This window comes from Annulohypoxylon maeteangense (genome assembly GCF_022496945.1).
Source record: "Annulohypoxylon maeteangense strain CBS 123835 unplaced genomic scaffold GGS22scaffold_1, whole genome shotgun sequence".
Lineage (NCBI taxonomy): Eukaryota > Fungi > Ascomycota > Sordariomycetes > Xylariales > Hypoxylaceae > Annulohypoxylon > Annulohypoxylon maeteangense.
This window is the reverse complement of record NW_025953248.1, coordinates 3,060,536-3,077,429: the sequence shown is the minus strand read 5'-3', so window position 1 is coordinate 3,077,429 and position 16,894 is coordinate 3,060,536. Positions and strand designations below refer to the sequence as shown.

General features: G+C 47.3%; 5 protein-coding genes across 5 annotated transcripts; 2 read left to right on the top strand and 3 right to left on the bottom strand.

The window, feature by feature from the left end:
• Positions 1 to 1,461, bottom strand: GGS22DRAFT_150735 (uncharacterized protein). Its single transcript, XM_047959362.1, has one exon. It carries the CDS (start codon positions 1,392 to 1,394, stop codon positions 210 to 212), a length of 1,185 nt encoding a protein of 394 aa, XP_047824214.1. The 5' UTR covers positions 1,395 to 1,461; the 3' UTR covers positions 1 to 209.
• Positions 1,462 to 4,233: 2,772 nt separating this feature from the next.
• GGS22DRAFT_183727 (uncharacterized protein) lies at positions 4,234 to 5,526 on the top strand (the record flags this gene model as incomplete). Its single annotated transcript, XM_047964118.1, has 1 exon — positions 4,234 to 5,526. The coding sequence occupies one exon, from the start codon at positions 4,234 to 4,236 to the stop codon at positions 5,524 to 5,526; it is 1,293 nt and encodes a 430-aa protein (XP_047824213.1).
• Positions 5,527 to 5,795: 269 nt separating this feature from the next.
• On the bottom strand, positions 5,796 to 7,118 carry GGS22DRAFT_177287 (glycerol-3-phosphate dehydrogenase [NAD+]; the record flags this gene model as incomplete). Its single annotated transcript, XM_047963504.1, has 2 exons — positions 5,796 to 6,990; positions 7,048 to 7,118. The coding sequence occupies 2 exons, from the start codon at positions 7,116 to 7,118 to the stop codon at positions 5,796 to 5,798; spliced, it is 1,266 nt and encodes a 421-aa protein (XP_047824212.1).
• A 1,076-nt stretch (positions 7,119 to 8,194) lies between these two features.
• Positions 8,195 to 9,687, bottom strand: GGS22DRAFT_150728 (uncharacterized protein). Its single transcript, XM_047959361.1, has one exon. The coding sequence runs from the start codon at positions 9,252 to 9,254 to the stop codon at positions 8,400 to 8,402; it is 855 nt and encodes a 284-aa protein (XP_047824211.1). The 5' UTR covers positions 9,255 to 9,687; the 3' UTR covers positions 8,195 to 8,399.
• Positions 9,688 to 13,536: 3,849 nt separating this feature from the next.
• GGS22DRAFT_12762 (fungal-specific transcription factor domain-containing protein) lies at positions 13,537 to 16,693 on the top strand. Its single transcript, XM_047958381.1, has 3 exons — positions 13,537 to 13,757; positions 13,809 to 15,248; positions 15,306 to 16,693. Exons 1-3 carry the CDS (start codon positions 13,612 to 13,614, stop codon positions 16,375 to 16,377), a joined length of 2,658 nt encoding a protein of 885 aa, XP_047824210.1. The 5' UTR covers positions 13,537 to 13,611; the 3' UTR covers positions 16,378 to 16,693.
• Positions 16,694 to 16,894: the final 201 nt, after the last annotated feature.

The following is a 16,894-nucleotide window of genomic DNA, read 5'->3' as shown; positions in this document are numbered from 1 at the left end:
TTCGCAAATAGTAACATAGATATATTAGTGTATTACATAGTATGTAGTATAATATAAGCAGGTTTGACATCAGATGTATATATGCCAAACTTTGGGATATCTTAGGCAAAGTGATAAAAATACATACATTAATCAGATCCCTTTTCCATAGCGCCCCTCCCGAGATCCGCATGCGTTGATTACACAATACATACCCGTCCTATCTATCGTTATCCTTCATCTTCGTGTTTTGAATCGTGGTGATCGTGATGGTGTCCTAACTTGTCTACAGCTCTGTGCATCTGCGCAGACGCTGCCGATCTCATCTCTCCTATCGCTGTCCTATGCGTCTCGTTCGCATCTCTGACTGCTTGTCTTCCCGTATGCTCTATCCTATCCTTACTATCCAGCACCTCATTTTTTCCTTGGTCGACTGCCCGTGCCGCTTGTGCGCGGCGCTCTCGGGCTTCTCGATCTAGATACGCCGCGCTCTCTTCAACTTGGCCTTTCGCAGTCTCTCCTACTCCACGTATATCCTCTTGTACCCCTCTTCCATGCTCATGTATACGGTCCCGAACATGCTGTGCCTTGTCTTCGATACCGGCAGTTAGGCCATTGAGTCGAGTTGCTAGGCCTTCGAGTTTCGTAACGTCGACCTTCTCATGACTGCCATTCCTAAACCGCAAGCCACTCGTTACTGAGGTATAGCTGTCAGGGGTATTCATCTCAATTTCTTGTTTAGTGTTATTGTACATTCGGTCGACAGCCGCAACTACCTCGTAGACGTCTAGGGTACAGTTGGTGCGAGAGAAGTCACGTTCTCGTTGCTCGATGAATTCTCGTATCTTCCTCCATTCGTTGCCGTAGTACTTCAAACGTGAGGGCAGCCCGCTGCCCTTGAGGAATGTGAGAAGCCCTGCGATGATGGTGTTGATGGCGCCGAAAGCTGTTACTGCGCCGTGGCTGACCCCCGCAGCTCCCATGGCCGTGATAGATGCCGCGACCACTATTTGCAGGAAGTAGCAGACGTTGATAAGGATTGAGAAAACTTTGTAGCGATCCTTGGACTTTTGTTCAGAATACACCACTCGGGCGTATATGCCGATATTAGCCGCTGGGCGTGTTCCTATAGGGCTCGATTCACTGTAGCCTAGGTATGGTGAGGTAGTAATCCCAACCATAAGGCGAAATAGCCTTAACCGGTCATCTTCAGGGACGAGGTAGCTTCGGGGACTGTGAGGAAGCACATTCGAAGCACCTTCTAACGTTGAAGCGAAGGTGGTCGAGCCGAAGCCCACATGAGAGCCGGCATGATGAGCTCCCTGCTCCTCGTGGATGCGGCCTTCCTCTATGCGTCCTTCTTGTGGCTTCCTTTTAAAGATTAACCGCAATAATGCGCGAGCGAACGAAGCCATATCGCGTGGCCCTCCGCTATGCTAAGCTGTCTGAACAGACACTAGCAGACGATGCAGAAACGAGAACCACGCATGTTAAAAAGGAACGCGGAGTAAATAGATAGAAAAGTCGCTAGCTCATAGGGCTCGTTAAAAGCCACTATGCCGATCTACCAAACTATGGTTTATGTGCATGCTGATAGTTCAGCTGGCCTCGAGAAAGTAATATTTCCTAAAACGTATAAAAATCGCCCAGGGCGGCAACGATCTGCGTCGTCGGGAGTTTAATATCGCGGAACTGGCCAATCGCGATCCCACGGAGAGTAAGAAGGATGTCTGCGAGCTTATGCGCCAAGTGATGGGGATTAAGAGACTGGCGAATCGAGGTAGTCGACGTTCGACGGGACGTCCCGACATCATAGACAGCCTACATGACTACGTAGTACTCTTTGATTTGGTATGCATCGTAGATCTGTGATAGTGGCAATCATCTGCATAACAGAATTTAATCGGGTCGCCGAATACAACGGTTCAGAGGGTCAAAGATGCCCGAGATCCTGGTAGAGCAATATCCGATTTCAGCTCGCTTACCAGCATCTTGGGAAAATGCGACGGCATTAGTTGAATCTGACAAAAGAAAAATATGATATAGGTAGAGAGCCGTGTTTACTCATCAAGTTGTGAAAGCAAACGGTGCCTACGAGGCAGCACCACCCGCGTCTCGTTTTCGCCTCTGGAAAATTCCACGTAGAATAGGGGGCAGACCAACGTTGACCTATAAACAGCCACCACATAGTGATGCCCAGCTCATCAGGTATCTCAGGGGGCCGGCTGAGTGATTGAAGGGAAAATTTCCGACTCTGAGGTTAGAAACGGAAAAGAATATTCTGGACAAATCAAGCTTTGCTGGCGGCTCAAGTAGGCTTTCATACTACCAGGCTCTAGCATGGGTTGTAGGTTTGTAGGCACATATCTGCCTAATAGCGTGAGCAAATCACAGGCGTAGAACGGCGGGTCCACATTCCTTTTTCGGAAGATCGTTCAACGCACCATCCTATCGGGACAAGGGAATTACTTATATGTAGATCTGGCAGTCTAGCTATTCCGACCGCGCCGAAGTTCATCTTGCATAGACCTTAGCGCAATCGTCGTTGAGGTGAGGGGGTTAGGGAGTGGAGTAGTCTAATAAGACATTGCCGCCACAACCTGATGAGCGTTATCGTCATCGTCTCCATCATAGAGGGGCAGAGGGGACATACGAGGAGACAGATATTCGTATAGCATCTATACACGCTGGCTATGGACGTTGGGTATAAGCCCAAAGAATGGTGCGATTGATCGTCTGTGGATACCGTCTATAAATATGAAAACACCGAGTTCGTTTTATCGGTTTTGGTGCATGGCAAAGATAATAAGCATTTCGCCGCCGATCGCATGACGGCATGTGTTTCCCTTACGTTGCCTATCGGGGAGCAGGGCAACCATCCCTTGGATTGAAGTACAAGACAATTACACCCCGATCAGCGGGGCTCCAAGACATCAACGATCATCTTTCGAACAACTTCAATTGATCTGTCTACCTAGACACGAACATGATTTTGGTTTTTGACACCCCTTAAACCTGCCAGCTCTATGATCAATACTAATCTACAAAAAAGTACAGCAAAGAATAAACATACGAATACTTCTATGAAGACATCCTTAACTGTTAGGGCCGTCACTAAAGCTGGCAGGGCAATATGGTATTCACAGATACATAGAAGTACCGCAAAGCTTTTCAAGGAAAGTCGAGTCTGTATTTTATTACCTATCTTCGGCACAAAGTATGAGGTCTAGATGGTGAGGTTCAAACAACTTGAACACTTGATAAGTGGGTGCGCCGAGGGCTCTAGGGTTGGCGATATTTCGGATCGAATGAACAGTAGGCATAACGTCTAGATGTGTCGCGCAGCTATTCATTATACGAACAGGAAAAAGAATGATAAAATATAGGGGCTGCATATTGAAGATATCCATGCTAATGATGGATTAATCAGTCATTTAGAGACAAAAAGAATGAAAAGAGTACCTGATCAGAAAAGGACAAAAGAGTCAAGAGGGGAGAGTTTATATTAACTAATGATTGGTATCACAGCAGAAAGTGGCTGTAAAGATGCTATCGGGATGCTTGTGCGATATTTTATGAAGTTGGGGGTCGGTACTCCTAGAACAACGACGCTAATCTATTATCTTAGGTAAGAAGGTATCCATCTCGTAGTTTAGATACCTAGCAACTTCTTAATTGATGAATTGTTGATATAACTCAGCAATATGACAAGCGTTGCTTCTCATGGTTTCTCAGATTTAAGTCTAGAATTTATTCCCCAACGCTCTCAATAGTTGTCTCTGTTGCCGCTATTCTGATATTTCCTCGCTAAGCTATTAGTTAGTAGGTACTTTACTATACTTTTTGATAGACCGGAGATCCGATGTATGTAGAAAATTGTCTTTCCTAATTAATAAGAGGGCTTGAAAGATAGGGGAATAGGTGGGTCTGGCATTTGCTCTTTGTACGATTCTGCATAAATACATATCGATACTTCATGCATTAAAGCCAACTGACGTAAGTCTTTCTCTGAAATGCTCAGCCCGCCCTCGAGATAGATGCCTCATCATATCAAAAAATCGCAGCAATCCTCAAGATTTTATCTCTCTCAAAGCGAAATTCCTAATCTACCGAGTATATATATATATACATTTATGTGAAAATCCTTGGAATGACGAGACTTGGCTTGGTTGAATGAACTATTTGGAGTTTCCCAAAACCCCCATAATTCAAACTCTTCATTTAGATAACGAAAGTTGTCGCGATTGTGGAATGATGGAAAGTCAACCTGATGATATAGAGCTGGGGCGCACGGAGAACGAGCAAGTCGATAAACTTCAACAAGCTTACACTCTAATCCGACTTATCCGCAACTCAATTCAACCTCCCTACTCTCCCTATGCCCCTCTTTCAAACGCTCCTAGCATCCCTAGGACTTCTCCGGAACGTCTCGCGCTGGCATCCCCCGATTCACCCGACGAATCCTCCTCCTTGACCGTCCTATACCTAGCCTATGGCGCCAACCTCTCCAAATCCACCTTCGACCGACTTGACGTCAAACCGATAAGCCAGATCAACGTATCCGCACCAGCTTTCGATCTGGCCTTCGACTTACCCGGTATTCCCTACTGGGAACCACGCTTCTCCAACATCACGCCGCGCAAGATCCCTAAGCCTCCTCTCGATCCTCCAAAACCTCCATTTGATCCACCAAAGCCTCCGTTCGACCCCCCGCACCTAAGCTCAGCGAAATATCCGGGATTTCTACTACCTTCACTCCCGCCAGGCTTCCCCTCGTGGGATAAGGGCTTGTACGGCGTAGTGTATGAAGTAACGCGCGATGACTACCGGAAGATAATCCAAGCGGAGGGCGGCGGGTCCGCGTACCAGGACATCCTGGCGCCGGTCCTCGCGCTCCCCCCACCCCTCAACATCCCCGAGAAGCCTCCCATACCCGAGCTGCCGAAGCCGTTCATAGCGCACACGCTCTATGCTCCACGACTACCTTCGCTCAAACCCCCGGGCGACGGTGACGATAACGATGGACATGATAACGATGGCGATGACGATGATGATCCGAGAGATAAAAAGTGGTGGCAGAAGTTATTATTGCCAGTCCGCCGACCCGATAGCTATGGCCAGCCGAGCGCGCGTTACCTGCAGCTGATCCGCGACGGGGCGCTAGAGCACTATCTCCCGGACGACTACCTGCTATATCTCGCGAAGCTACAAGCCTACAAGATCACGACTTGCCGACAGGAGGTGGGGCGTTGGCTATTCCTACTAATTTGGCTGCCGTGGTTCGCGTTGATACTACTCCTCGGCTTTTTCTTCGCCGATAAAAAGGACGGCAAGATACCCGCATGGTTGGGTGCCACATCCACTGTTCTGGCAAATCTAATGTGGAAAACATACGATGTGGTGTTCAAACCAGTGTTCGGGTCTGGGGAGCGGACAATAGAAGAGGAGGAGGATGACTCCCATTCCAGAAGAATGAGGAATCGGGGTGCGATAAGAAATACATCTATATGGGGAAGTGAGAAAAATGCGTTACTTGGAGACTGGTAGCATGACGTCGCACGATGATGATAGTAATCAATCAATACACGATGGAATTCAAAAGAGTCTCTTTGTTTCTGGTCCGGGATACCATGCTTTGAAGCCCGTCTAGCCTATTGTCTACCGCAACCAATGATGAGTACCTAACGCACCCCTAAACCGATTTGATCGTTATCATATTCAAAACAGCCATCCATCCTCATTACCCCTCTACCATCTTCCAATTTCCCCAAGCATTCCATTACCGCCTCACACGATGAAATCATCATACCGTAGACCTAAGTCCTCGACACAAGATCCGGGATATCATCAACCGTATTCCTGCCCTCCAAAATATCATGAACAGCCGTGAAAAGGGGATACTCCTGCTCCAGCCCCCGCCTCTTCAAAAACGAATTAACCTCCGCCGCCGTGCTCGTCCCCTGCAGCTTCTGCCCATTCAGCTCGTCCCGCTCGACCTCCTGGACCGAAATCCCCTTCTCCACAGCCTTCCTCGCGCATCGGAAATTCCTGCCCCCGCTACAACTCGTAATGAGATCCGCCACACCGGCACTTTCCTCCGTGAAGGTCCCGGTCGAAATCGTCTCCCCAAAGAACTCGTGCCCGAACTTCACCATCTCGAGCAAACCGACCCGCATTATCGCCGCCTTCGCGTTGTCGCCCCACCCCCGGCCGTCGACGAAGCCGGCTGCTAACGCAACTATGTTCTTCAGCGCGCCGCCGAGAGATACGCCGGCGACGTCGGAGACCATGCGTACGTGGAAGTAGGGGCGGTGGAAGAGCGTCTTGAAGGTGTCGTGGTCGAGGGGCGGGTACTCCGGCGGCACGGGCGTGAGCTTGGTCTTGCTGATACGCCCGCGCACGTCGCGGTGCTGGGTTTCGGCCAGCGGCGTGATGCTCAGCTCGGAGGCGCGCGGGGAGCCGCGGTTCGGCGTTGCGGAGCGAGGCGTTGGGTTGCGGGATGGGTTGCGCGAGTTGTCCATTGGCGGCGGGTCGTACGCAATGGTGGTCTCGGACCATTTCTCCGCCGCGATCTCGGATGCGATGTTTGCGCCGGATAGCGCGCCGCAGTAGATGCCGAGGCCTTCGCCGATCCACTCGGAGAAGAGAGAGATGCCTTCGTCGGTCACGTTTACGCCTTTGATGCAGGAGATGCCGCGGGCGAAGGGGAGGATCTTGCCTTTGAGCTGCGAGCAGATCCGGTGGATGAACTGGTGCGGCAGGTTGAAGATTAGGATGGAGGAGTCGGTCACGGCGTCTTCGAGGGAGGGGTTTGCGATTATGTTGGTCGGGAGCGTGATTCCGGGCAGGTACTTGATGTTCTCGTGGTGCGTGTTGATGATGGTCGTGAGCTTTTGTGGCTGCCCTTCGTATGTTACTTCTTCCTCGTACACCCACATCTGCACATCCTCTTCGAAGAGTTCCGGGTGTTCCTTGGTGTTCTGGGCGATGATCTTGGAGATCGTTGAACCCCTAGGTTATGTCGTCATTAGCGTCCGGAGCTTGGAGGGGCGGGAGAGACATGCATACCAGTTACCGGAACCAATGACGGTGACCTTGTGCTTGTGGGTGCCGTTGGCACTTAGGAGTCCCGGAGCCATAGTGGAGAATCGGGAAAATTGGAACTGGGAATAGGAGAAGCGTGCGGTATTAGAAGAGAATACGAATGAAGGTTTCTGTGAAACTCGGGCGTAGTGGGCGTAGGTGGGGAATCTGAAAAATGCAGCAACGGGGTATCTCAACGGATAGAATATTTTCATAAGAGCTAAGAATTGGATGTCCACAAAGTCCAAGGACGCAGATCAGTTTTTAAATAGTTCTCGACGAACGACTCTTACAGGTTCATGTGACAGCGAGGAAGTAGAATATCCTATAGATCGAATCGGATAGACCGAGGCGCCTGAGGGGAGCAAAAATCCGTGGCACCTGCCCAAGGAACAGTGACGCACGAGATGCTCACCGCCTGCCCTTTTTGTGCAAGGTGACCCATATCTAATCGAGAAACGGTTAGATCGGATCCAGCCAACTGGATCAGCAATTAAAGTTGCACTAATACATACAAGTGAAGACTTCCTGAGCTGCGAACTTTGGAGAACTCTGAATGAAGTAATTGGTTACACACTCCAATGATGTATCCGAGGCAGAAACTTACAGGTTTTTAAATATTTATAACGAGGTTGCTAAAGAAACCGAGTTAATCTATCAATATCCTATCAGATTTCATTTTCAACATGCGGCATAGACGAGATGGTAAGGCGGGTTGCTTCGTTACATTGTAACAGTAAAGAAGCCTCGGCAGCGCCACTTTAAAGAGACATTAAACAGACAAACCGAGGACTCCGATAATAAAATGGGCTCCTCGTGCTTGAACACAGCGACCTGAAAGCCCTCACTTACATCATTCAAGCAGTGAAGGCGGGCTGATCTTCAATCCCGTCCCCGAAAGTCATCTCATCTTGCTTAGATACCTATGGATAGTATCGCATGTAGATACTGGGTAGGTAAATATGAAATATCCATGGATTTATGTACCTACCCCCCCAACTAGCGTTATTAGAACGCGTGGGGCAGAGCTTAGCATGAAATAATTGATCGGAGACTCACAGATTGGTAATTATTCCCTAGCGAAGACAGTCGTTTGTTTGAGGCCAACGAAAGTGTATAATCGGCCTACTTCCCCTTTTCTTATGTTTAATTTTATACTCATTAACCTTCCAAGGTTACTTCATTCCCGATTTCTACAGATACCATCTTCATCCTGAAATCACGTATCTTATGTACCCTATCGCCATTTTTTCATACGGTCTTCTAAAAGCTGAGATTCACGATAGCTTTGTTTTCCCTATTTTCTAAATGCCATGCCCCCCTCTCATTTATCTTACTTATACCGCAAGTTTACCACTCGCGATATCTTCTTGAGATTGCAAGGTTAGGTTAACAATCTCAACCACCATATGTCTCCGCTCTTGATCTAAATGATCATCGCTAACGCCATCCTGGTACCAAACAGTAGAGTACACCTCGAAACCATCGAACGATTGGCCATAGTCCTTTCCGCTAACCGGCCGAACAGAGATATGCAACACACCAAACCTCGTTCCATCGCGTAAGTTCTTGTCGCCGGCTTGTTGGATAGGAAACTCTGGTAGAGGCCGTAGGAAAGGGTCCTTGTTACGGTCTGGCGCGCCAAAGTTGGGGATGGTGAAGTTGGTGGTCACGCCACCCCATCCCTCAAGAATCTTCGAAGAAAGCTCGCTTCCATTCGCGACGGTATCTTTTGCGTAGTGCTCGGGCTCGGCCGCTAAGTTGGCCGCATCGGCATTCGCAGACGCATACCATTGAGCAAATTGAAGATACGTCACATTGGGCAGGAAAGCAACACCCCGCGCATCCGCTGATACCCACGAATTGTTGTGAGACTTGTCAATTGCCGAGTTCCAGAATTCGTCGGCCTCGTCCATATCTGGCTCCAACATTTTCTTCAGCTTCTCGGTGCCAAGGGTCTGTTTAAGCTTGAGCACCGCCTCCACGTTGTCTGATGGGAGGTCGGGAAGTGGCTCGGAGCCTAGTCGCTTCTTGAGCAAAGTAAAGGCAGTATTCGCAGCGTCGTGTTCATATTGACTCTTTGATAGATCCACATTAGGACCGGATAAGAAGTACTTATAGCCGTTGATGGTTTCATTCAACGCCGTTGCCCCAAGGGCGAATGTAGAGAGGAAGAAGATCTTCTTAAACATGATTTCTCGAAAAGAACCACGACAACTTGTTCAACTTGTCGCAATGAGCATTCGAATGAACAAGTTTTAGGGCTATCCGTAGCTCTTTTAAATACTTAGGTTGAGACATTCTCTCTTGTATTTGCACGTGCCGCCGGCTGTGCCGTAGGATGCCAAAGTCATTCTAAATTGCCAGGTACACATCGTGACATCGAACCACATCCCCGGATAATGCCATGTCGTTGGTAACAATGAGTAAGAGGAAGATGGCACAGTTCAGGGAAGCCTCTTTGCCGCTCGTGTATCATTTACGTGAGCCGGGATCCACCCTAGCAAACTCCCCGTATATCGACGAATAGTCAACCATTAGCAGGATCAAACGGGATTCGCACGTAACCGAATTGTTACCAGATCTTGATTATAACCTAACTAACTTCGCCAAGAGCAATAACGACTCCATTTAAGCCTCAATTAGTCAATTCTTGAACTTTTAACAACAGTTTCGTTTTGAAGGATTACCTACACCGAAGTCATTTTCAACTCCCTGTTATACGCTAAGCCAACCGCCTTTAAGCATTCCGAAAGCGATATTTTGGATTGCTAAGAAGGGCGAATCTACCTACTGCAATGGCATGAATCACAACATTGGTGTTTGCTTCGCCAATTCAACTGCTTAGCTCTCTCCTTCCATATCAAGTCATTATTTCGGATATACTCAACGTAAAACCTCCTGAAAACCTCCTATGACATTGCATGAAGCCCTTGCGTCGTGGCAGTGAAGGCCTTCTGAGGAGGAAAAATATCTAAAAGATAATAAAAAGTTAATTACCCAGTGGTTAGCGTGAAACCTTTGGCTGACTGTATACTACAGCTCCCGTCATATCAGCGTACTTCAATCGTCTAGAATTGGCCATTAAACGGAGTCGTGTAACAGGGTGTGCGATATATTTCAGACACGGCATGCCCATTGCCTCCTCGTACGTAATCAAATTTAAACCTGACCCTTCTTATATCAGTGTGTTTGTTTAGGACAAAGAGGATATATCACATATGAGACGGAAAGGTAGAATATTGACCAACGAAAAGATGAGGACATGATCAACCCTTACATCACTTATGATACCTTGAGGTTCAAGGTTACAAAGTTTCCGTTACGTTTCCTCCCCGCTACCACCAACATACCTCAGACTCATGGAGGGTCTCAAATACATCGGAACAAGTATGCGTGGATCGAGGATTGATCTCCGAGAGACTCCCCTCCGCGAAGTTGGAGCATCTCGGAGAACCATGCCGGCCGTAGTATTAAACTCTTTAGGTAATTTGATTTCAGGTATTTTAGCTCCTAAGTTGGTTACCCGAGACCCTAACCCGGTCTCCGATATCAACGTCCGAAAGTCCTATGCCGAGGGGCAAGCACTGAAGGTCTCTGTTTGGTGATTAGATCCTGAATAGTCGAATTCGCCAGAGAGGAGTTATGGGTGAGTGTATCGACGCGGGTTCTACTGCTGCTGGTATCATTTCGTCAATGATATGTGTAGAGCGTGTGGTGCTTCTCAAATAAACACCAAAACTACTAGGAGGTAGTGTTGGTCGTTACCCGGTTGCTTTGACATTCTTTGCGCACGTAGTCATTGCATACGCATATGCAGGCTAGAACACCCGCACCCCTCCTTAGGCGGGAGTAAGAAGTAATCTGCCGAGTAGAAGCGGGAATTGAGGAGAGCAAGTGCAACCTTGTTCGGAGCAATGCGAGCGGAAGTTCTGGGATCTCCGGATCTTGATCTCCACAATGACCCGCGCCTTGAGTAGGGCGGGGTATCTTCGCATTCGTTACACAACGCCTATCACAATGCCTATCGCGCATGAATCTACGTTATTAATGGTGTTGTATTTAGGCGAATTTTTGGAATGACTTGCGTTTATAACACGATATTCTAAAGATCGATGTTCGTAGGGAGGTACAATGTATGTTAGCTCGCTCAAGGTGAATTTAATAAGCATTGTAACAATCGAGAATTCAGGTTATCAAGTACGTCTCCGTATCCATAATCGATTTCGCTGTGCTGTAGTGAAAAGTGCGAGCAATACCTGGGCCCTACCGTAGCGGCTTGAATAATTGATGGGTGCTGATAGGGCTCATATTACCTGTACTGGTACCTACCATCATATCTGAGGTAGCACAAGATGTGGTTTTATTAACTAAATTAATTCTACCTTACTTCTTTTCACTGAATACAGACTTGGACTTGCCTGCTTTTCGCCGCAGTCAACAAACCTGATCGACAAATGCCTACTACACCACATCTCTGTTCCGAAACCAAACCCTTAGAACGGCGCTCCTCATATACATATCAGACGTTTCCGAACACTACCTAAGCATCTTGCTTCTCAGTGACAAAAGTTTACCATAAGGTTAATTACACATAGTGAAACTATCAATCTACGACACACATCTTGTTCGGCCATTGCTACAAGACTCTAGGTAGATAGGGCCGTTGCCTTTATCAGTTTACTCACATACACAGCTTACTCTTTGAAGTTAAGTTCCTTATTGATGCTACTAGCCATCGTGGAGCAGCATTCTGTTATTGCGCAGGTTACGCTGGGGTCGCCGTAGCTCTCCTGGCGCCGTAGCCGACTCTATACTCCAGTGGGACCTAGAAGAGACCGCACCGGATGGCCCATTTTGGTTCATAGCCATCTCCAACATCTTTACCAACCACACGTACACGAACATGACAGCCGTCCCCACACATTTAAAACGGTCGAGTCTCTATTAGAGTCGGGAAGAAATCTCCAGGTGATTTGCGATATGAGCCTGAACCAGAACAACCTAGACGATCCCGTTCCCATTTATAAGGACTACAGCCCCTCCCTAGGCATACTCTACTAGTATTCGTTGAGGGTAATGATCCGGAGTTGATAGCTGTTAGTATTGATCATCTTTCGGCTTTAATGGCACATGAAGCCAGCGACGGATTTCGAAGCTGCTATTACCATCTCTCTTAACATCGGATCACCGCGAGAAGGAGTATAGACTCGGCCTGAACAGGTTTATAGAGAATGTTGCAGGGATGCGATGTCAGAAAATTGATGGTTAAGTGGGTAGGTACCTGGGTAAGAAGCTAGATGACATCAGGGGGAATAAATCACACAGTCGGTATAATATATACTAGCGAAGTTTCAGTCAAAATATAGGTGGATGGCTTACTGAGATTGACCACCCGTAATAGGCATGTTTAACCATGATTATCTCCGCTGCATAGTATTGAGTCAGCATAGTCACGTTCATGGAAGAAAATAGGAAAATGCTAGGCATCAACTGAAGTAACCAAATCGCGCATATGCCGAAAAGCCCGAGACTTGTCTTAGGAGGATGTCGGTCTGTCGGTGTTTGGGTGGATGCTGACGAGGCTTCATGCGCCCTTGGGGGTTGTCATCCAGTACATTTACACTCGGATTGACTCACTCAACATATTTCTCTGTAAGAAGAGATTCCATCAGTAATTATTTCGATAGAAAAGAGTAGCCGTTGCACATGTCGAGGTTCAAGGTTGAGGGGATCCATCTATTAGTAACCTAGAAAAGTGGACTACCTACTAGTGGACACGATTAATCATTACATAATACAATCTTTTAGATAATCATATTTATGTATCGAAAAGACCTCGGACTTAGATCCACTTAAATTTCAATCCGTTATCTTTTTCCCGCTTTCCGATCATTCTATTCGTCATTATCTGTTGATCTCCTGCATCTATTCGACAAGCGTGCAACCATCGACGAAGGCTTCCGTCGAGTGAGGACGCCGTTGGTTGTAAGTAAACACCTCTCTATCGTATAGGATGACCTCATCGTCACAGCTACGGATTTTAACTTCTTATCTTATAGTCGAAGATAGAGTCGAGTTACCCACGCCAAGATTTGCTGGAACCAATAGACACAACGCCATTATCATTCATTACTAGGAGGTACCTATACCTATAATTGCCTAGGCAGGTAACTATCAAGTATACATGTATGGAATTTCTGGAATCTCTCAATGAAAACCCTCCTTTATACATACCTACATACGCCTACATACTCCCACATACTCCTACATACATACTCTGCCACCAATACCGAGATCGATAGCCTTTTGAGGCTTTATTGGTCAATCTCATCGACCCAAACTGCCGGATAACCTTGCGCCACTTCGCCGCCATCCCCCGGAAAGATTATCGCTGTCACATCCATGTCCATCATTGCCTAGCTTGCATGTGCCCTGAAAAGTCCACTCTTTTCTATTACGTTTCTCCTCTCTCTATCAACGTCCAAACTGCCAAAACTCTCTAAACTCCGTTTCACATAATCTAATCTGCAGCCGTGAAACAAGATTATGGACAGTCCCGATATATCGGGTTTAAGACCACAGACCTCTTTGACTTCTGGTCTTCCATTACAAGATTCTAATCCTCCCTCGGCTAAGAAGAAGTCGAGGAGGGGCGGGAACCCGTCCATCCAAAAACGTCGATGCGTCAGCACGTACGTCTTGCCTTAACTCCTTCATAGTAGTCCCTATTGACCATGTGTCAGCGCCTGTATAGCTTGCCGACGGCGAAAATCGAAATGCGACGGCGCACTCCCAAGCTGCGCCGCGTGCGCAAGTGTGTACGGCACCGAATGCATTTACGACCCCAACTCGGACCATCGTCGCAAAGGAGTGTATAGAGAGAAGGTCGATAGCATGAAGGCTCAGAATTCTACCCTCCAGATCCTGATCGAAGCCATACTCAACGCAGAGGAAGACGATGTTCCCGAAATAGTTAAGAGAATACGAACCTGTGACAGCTTAGATACCGTGGCCGAATCGATACTCAAACATGAAGATTTTGGTCGTGGGGGAGTAGTGGAAGAAGAAGAAGAGTTGGAAGAAGATTATAGCACAGAAATACCCATCGAGGGTGAAAGAGACCTCGCTCGCAAAATGGGGGAACTAAGAGTAGAAAACGGATCGACACGTTTTATCGGCGGCACATCCCATCTAATACACTGGGACATTCACGGCGCACCCAATCCGGAATATGAATATCGTAATGCCAACGCGGCTGATGTAGACCCTATTACTAGTTGGTCCGATGTCACCAAAGATCCAGACGTCGTCAACCATCTCCTCAACATGTACTTCAATTGGCACTACCCTTACTTTACCACGCTTTCACGATCCCTGTTCTATCGGGACTTTTTAAAAGGAAGATCGAATATCTCACCCAATAAGACGGCTTACTGCTCGCCTTTGTTAATCAATGCGATGCTTGCTTTGGGATGCCATTTCACGGACGCGGCCTGTGCCTACGCTACCGCCGGGGATAGCTGGACTAAAGGAGATCATTTTTTTGCTGAAGCTAAGAGACTGATTGTTGACCACGACGAGTACGAAAAGCCTCGCTTAACAACGGTTCAAGCTTTAGCTATGATGTCAGTCAGAGAAGCTGGCTGTGGACGAGAAGCCAAGGGATGGGTTTATAGCGGCATGAGCTTCCGAATGGCACAGGATTTAGGTCTCAACCTGGATATCGGAGGTCTCAAGAACGACAACGAAAACTTAAACGAACGCGAGATCGACGCACGAAGAGTCACTTTTTGGGGCTGTTTCTTATTCGACAAATGCTGGTCGAATTATCTAGGTCGACTTCCACAACTACCCAAAAATTCCTTCAGTGTACCTAAATATGACGTTTTCCCGGACGAGGATGCTGAGTCCTGGTGCCCATATACCGATTCTGGATTCGATGAACTTGCGAAGCAGCCATCACGAACACGCACAGTTGGCCTACAGCTATCGAAATTGTGCGAAATCAGTAGTGACCTATTGTTATTTTTCTACCATCCTAATCACATAGGACGATCAAGCGGCAAGTCAGTCGAGCTAAAGAAACTTAGCGAACTACATCGACGACTTGAGGACTGGCGCAAAGAGTTGCCTAAGGAGCTCGAACCTAAGGAGGGTCAGCTGCCTAATGTCATACTGATGCAGTAAGCCAACTTCTACAGCTACAACATTGAGAGTATACATTGACCAATTAAATCCAGCATGTTCTTCCACCTCCAATATATCCACCTCTTCCGACCTTTTCTCAAATACGCTCCCGCCACTTCTCCTTTACCACTTCATGTTTCTCCGCGGAGAATATGTACAGCAAATGCAGGTGCCATCTCCAAGCTGATGCGCTTATACAAAAAGCTTTACAATTTACGCCAAATATGTAACATCGCAGTGTATATGTTACATTCTGCTTGTACTATCCACATACTCAACCTCCCCGAGAAGACTGCGAGGAGGGATATTATTCATGGCGTTAAGCACCTCGAAGAGATTGCCGAGGATTGGCTTTGCGGACGTCGTACGCTCAGCATAATCAGCGTTCTTGCTCGTAAATGGAACGTTGAACTTCCCGAAGAAGCTTCTCACGTTCTGCAACGTACAGACGAAAAATGGGGTACTTTCAAGACATCTGACGTGCCTTCACCGCGATCGCATATGGCGATATCCCCCTCATCCACGACTGCCCATACTACATCGCCAAAACTGGAGCATAGCCCTACGTCTCATCACACGCCAACTTCGTCGCCGTCCCCAAATGTCAACTTAGGATCAGGTGTATCACCGGAGATCATGAATACTCTAACGTCATCACCAGCCAGCTTCCAACCCGATGGCCAACTACCACAGATAATAGATAGCGTTTCTATCATGGGTAATTCAGTACCCTTAGATACCGAAGGGCTAGATAACCCGAGTTGGCAGCAACCTCCAGCGGCGCAGCCTGTTTCTAACTACCCGCAGGCTTTCCCCCCAATTCCAAATAATGCTAGGCCGAACCAGGCGTCTCAAAGCACGAGACGAAATCAATTTCTAAACTCTATGTATGCAGTAGATGGACAAGATTGGTATCTTAAAGACGGTGTGAATTGGCAATCCGGTTTCGATACATGGAACATGGGGAACGGACCTTCTGGATCCAACGTGTCAGATCCATCAATGTTCATATTCGCGTCGAATTCACCAGCCAACAACTCCGGTCGGTCTCTTACCCCCATGGAATTCAACTTCGAAAGCCTTACCTCCATGGATGGATGGGATCTCGCGAATGCGGAGGAATAGGGTGGATTTGGATGACTATTGGTTTGCGGTAACTGAAGATTGGCTTATGTACCTGTACCATAGAGGTCCGGAATCTGGTAATGGTTATCTCAAATGTATACCTATTGTTGGGTATTAGAGGGTTGATTAGGTTAGCGTGTTAAGGTCTGCTATGTATTTGGGGCTATGCAATGGGTTCGGATTAAAAGGGGGTGTTAGTAGAGTTCGACGGTACCATGACGACACGCTGTATATAATGATTTTATGCCTCCTATCAGTCTTGCTCTCCCTTGATGTGATGATGAATATGAAGGTCTAAAGAGTTTTTTTTTTTCGGATAACCCACTAGGACAAGACAATGCGATTTTGAAATCCTCTGATTGACACTAGGTATTTAATTATAATAGTCATGATATGGCATCAATCAATGTTCTTACGATTTAGCACTTATCTTCACCAACTCCTAGTCTGGGACAAAGACAGGTACTATATTTTCATCATAGCGATTTGTCCAGCGACAACGTCTGTATTTCTCATT

What these genes read in the sequence shown, in the direction of transcription:
- GGS22DRAFT_150735 (XM_047959362.1), bottom strand. Translation starts at nt 1,394, where the DNA reads ATGGCTTCGTTCGCTCGCGCATTATTGCGGTTAATCTTTAAAAGGAAG.
- GGS22DRAFT_150728 (XM_047959361.1), bottom strand. Translation starts at nt 9,254, where the DNA reads ATGTTTAAGAAGATCTTCTTCCTCTCTACATTCGCCCTTGGGGCAACG.
- GGS22DRAFT_12762 (XM_047958381.1), top strand. Translation starts at nt 13,612, where the DNA reads ATGGACAGTCCCGATATATCGGGTTTAAGACCACAGACCTCTTTGACT. An exon ending in AAACGTCGATGCGTCAGCAC is followed by an intron (nt 13,758 to 13,808) that starts GTACGTCTTGCC and finishes ACCATGTGTCAG; the next exon opens with CGCCTGTATAGCTTGCCGAC. An exon ending in CCTAATGTCATACTGATGCA is followed by an intron (nt 15,249 to 15,305) that starts GTAAGCCAACTT and finishes AATTAAATCCAG; the next exon opens with CATGTTCTTCCACCTCCAAT.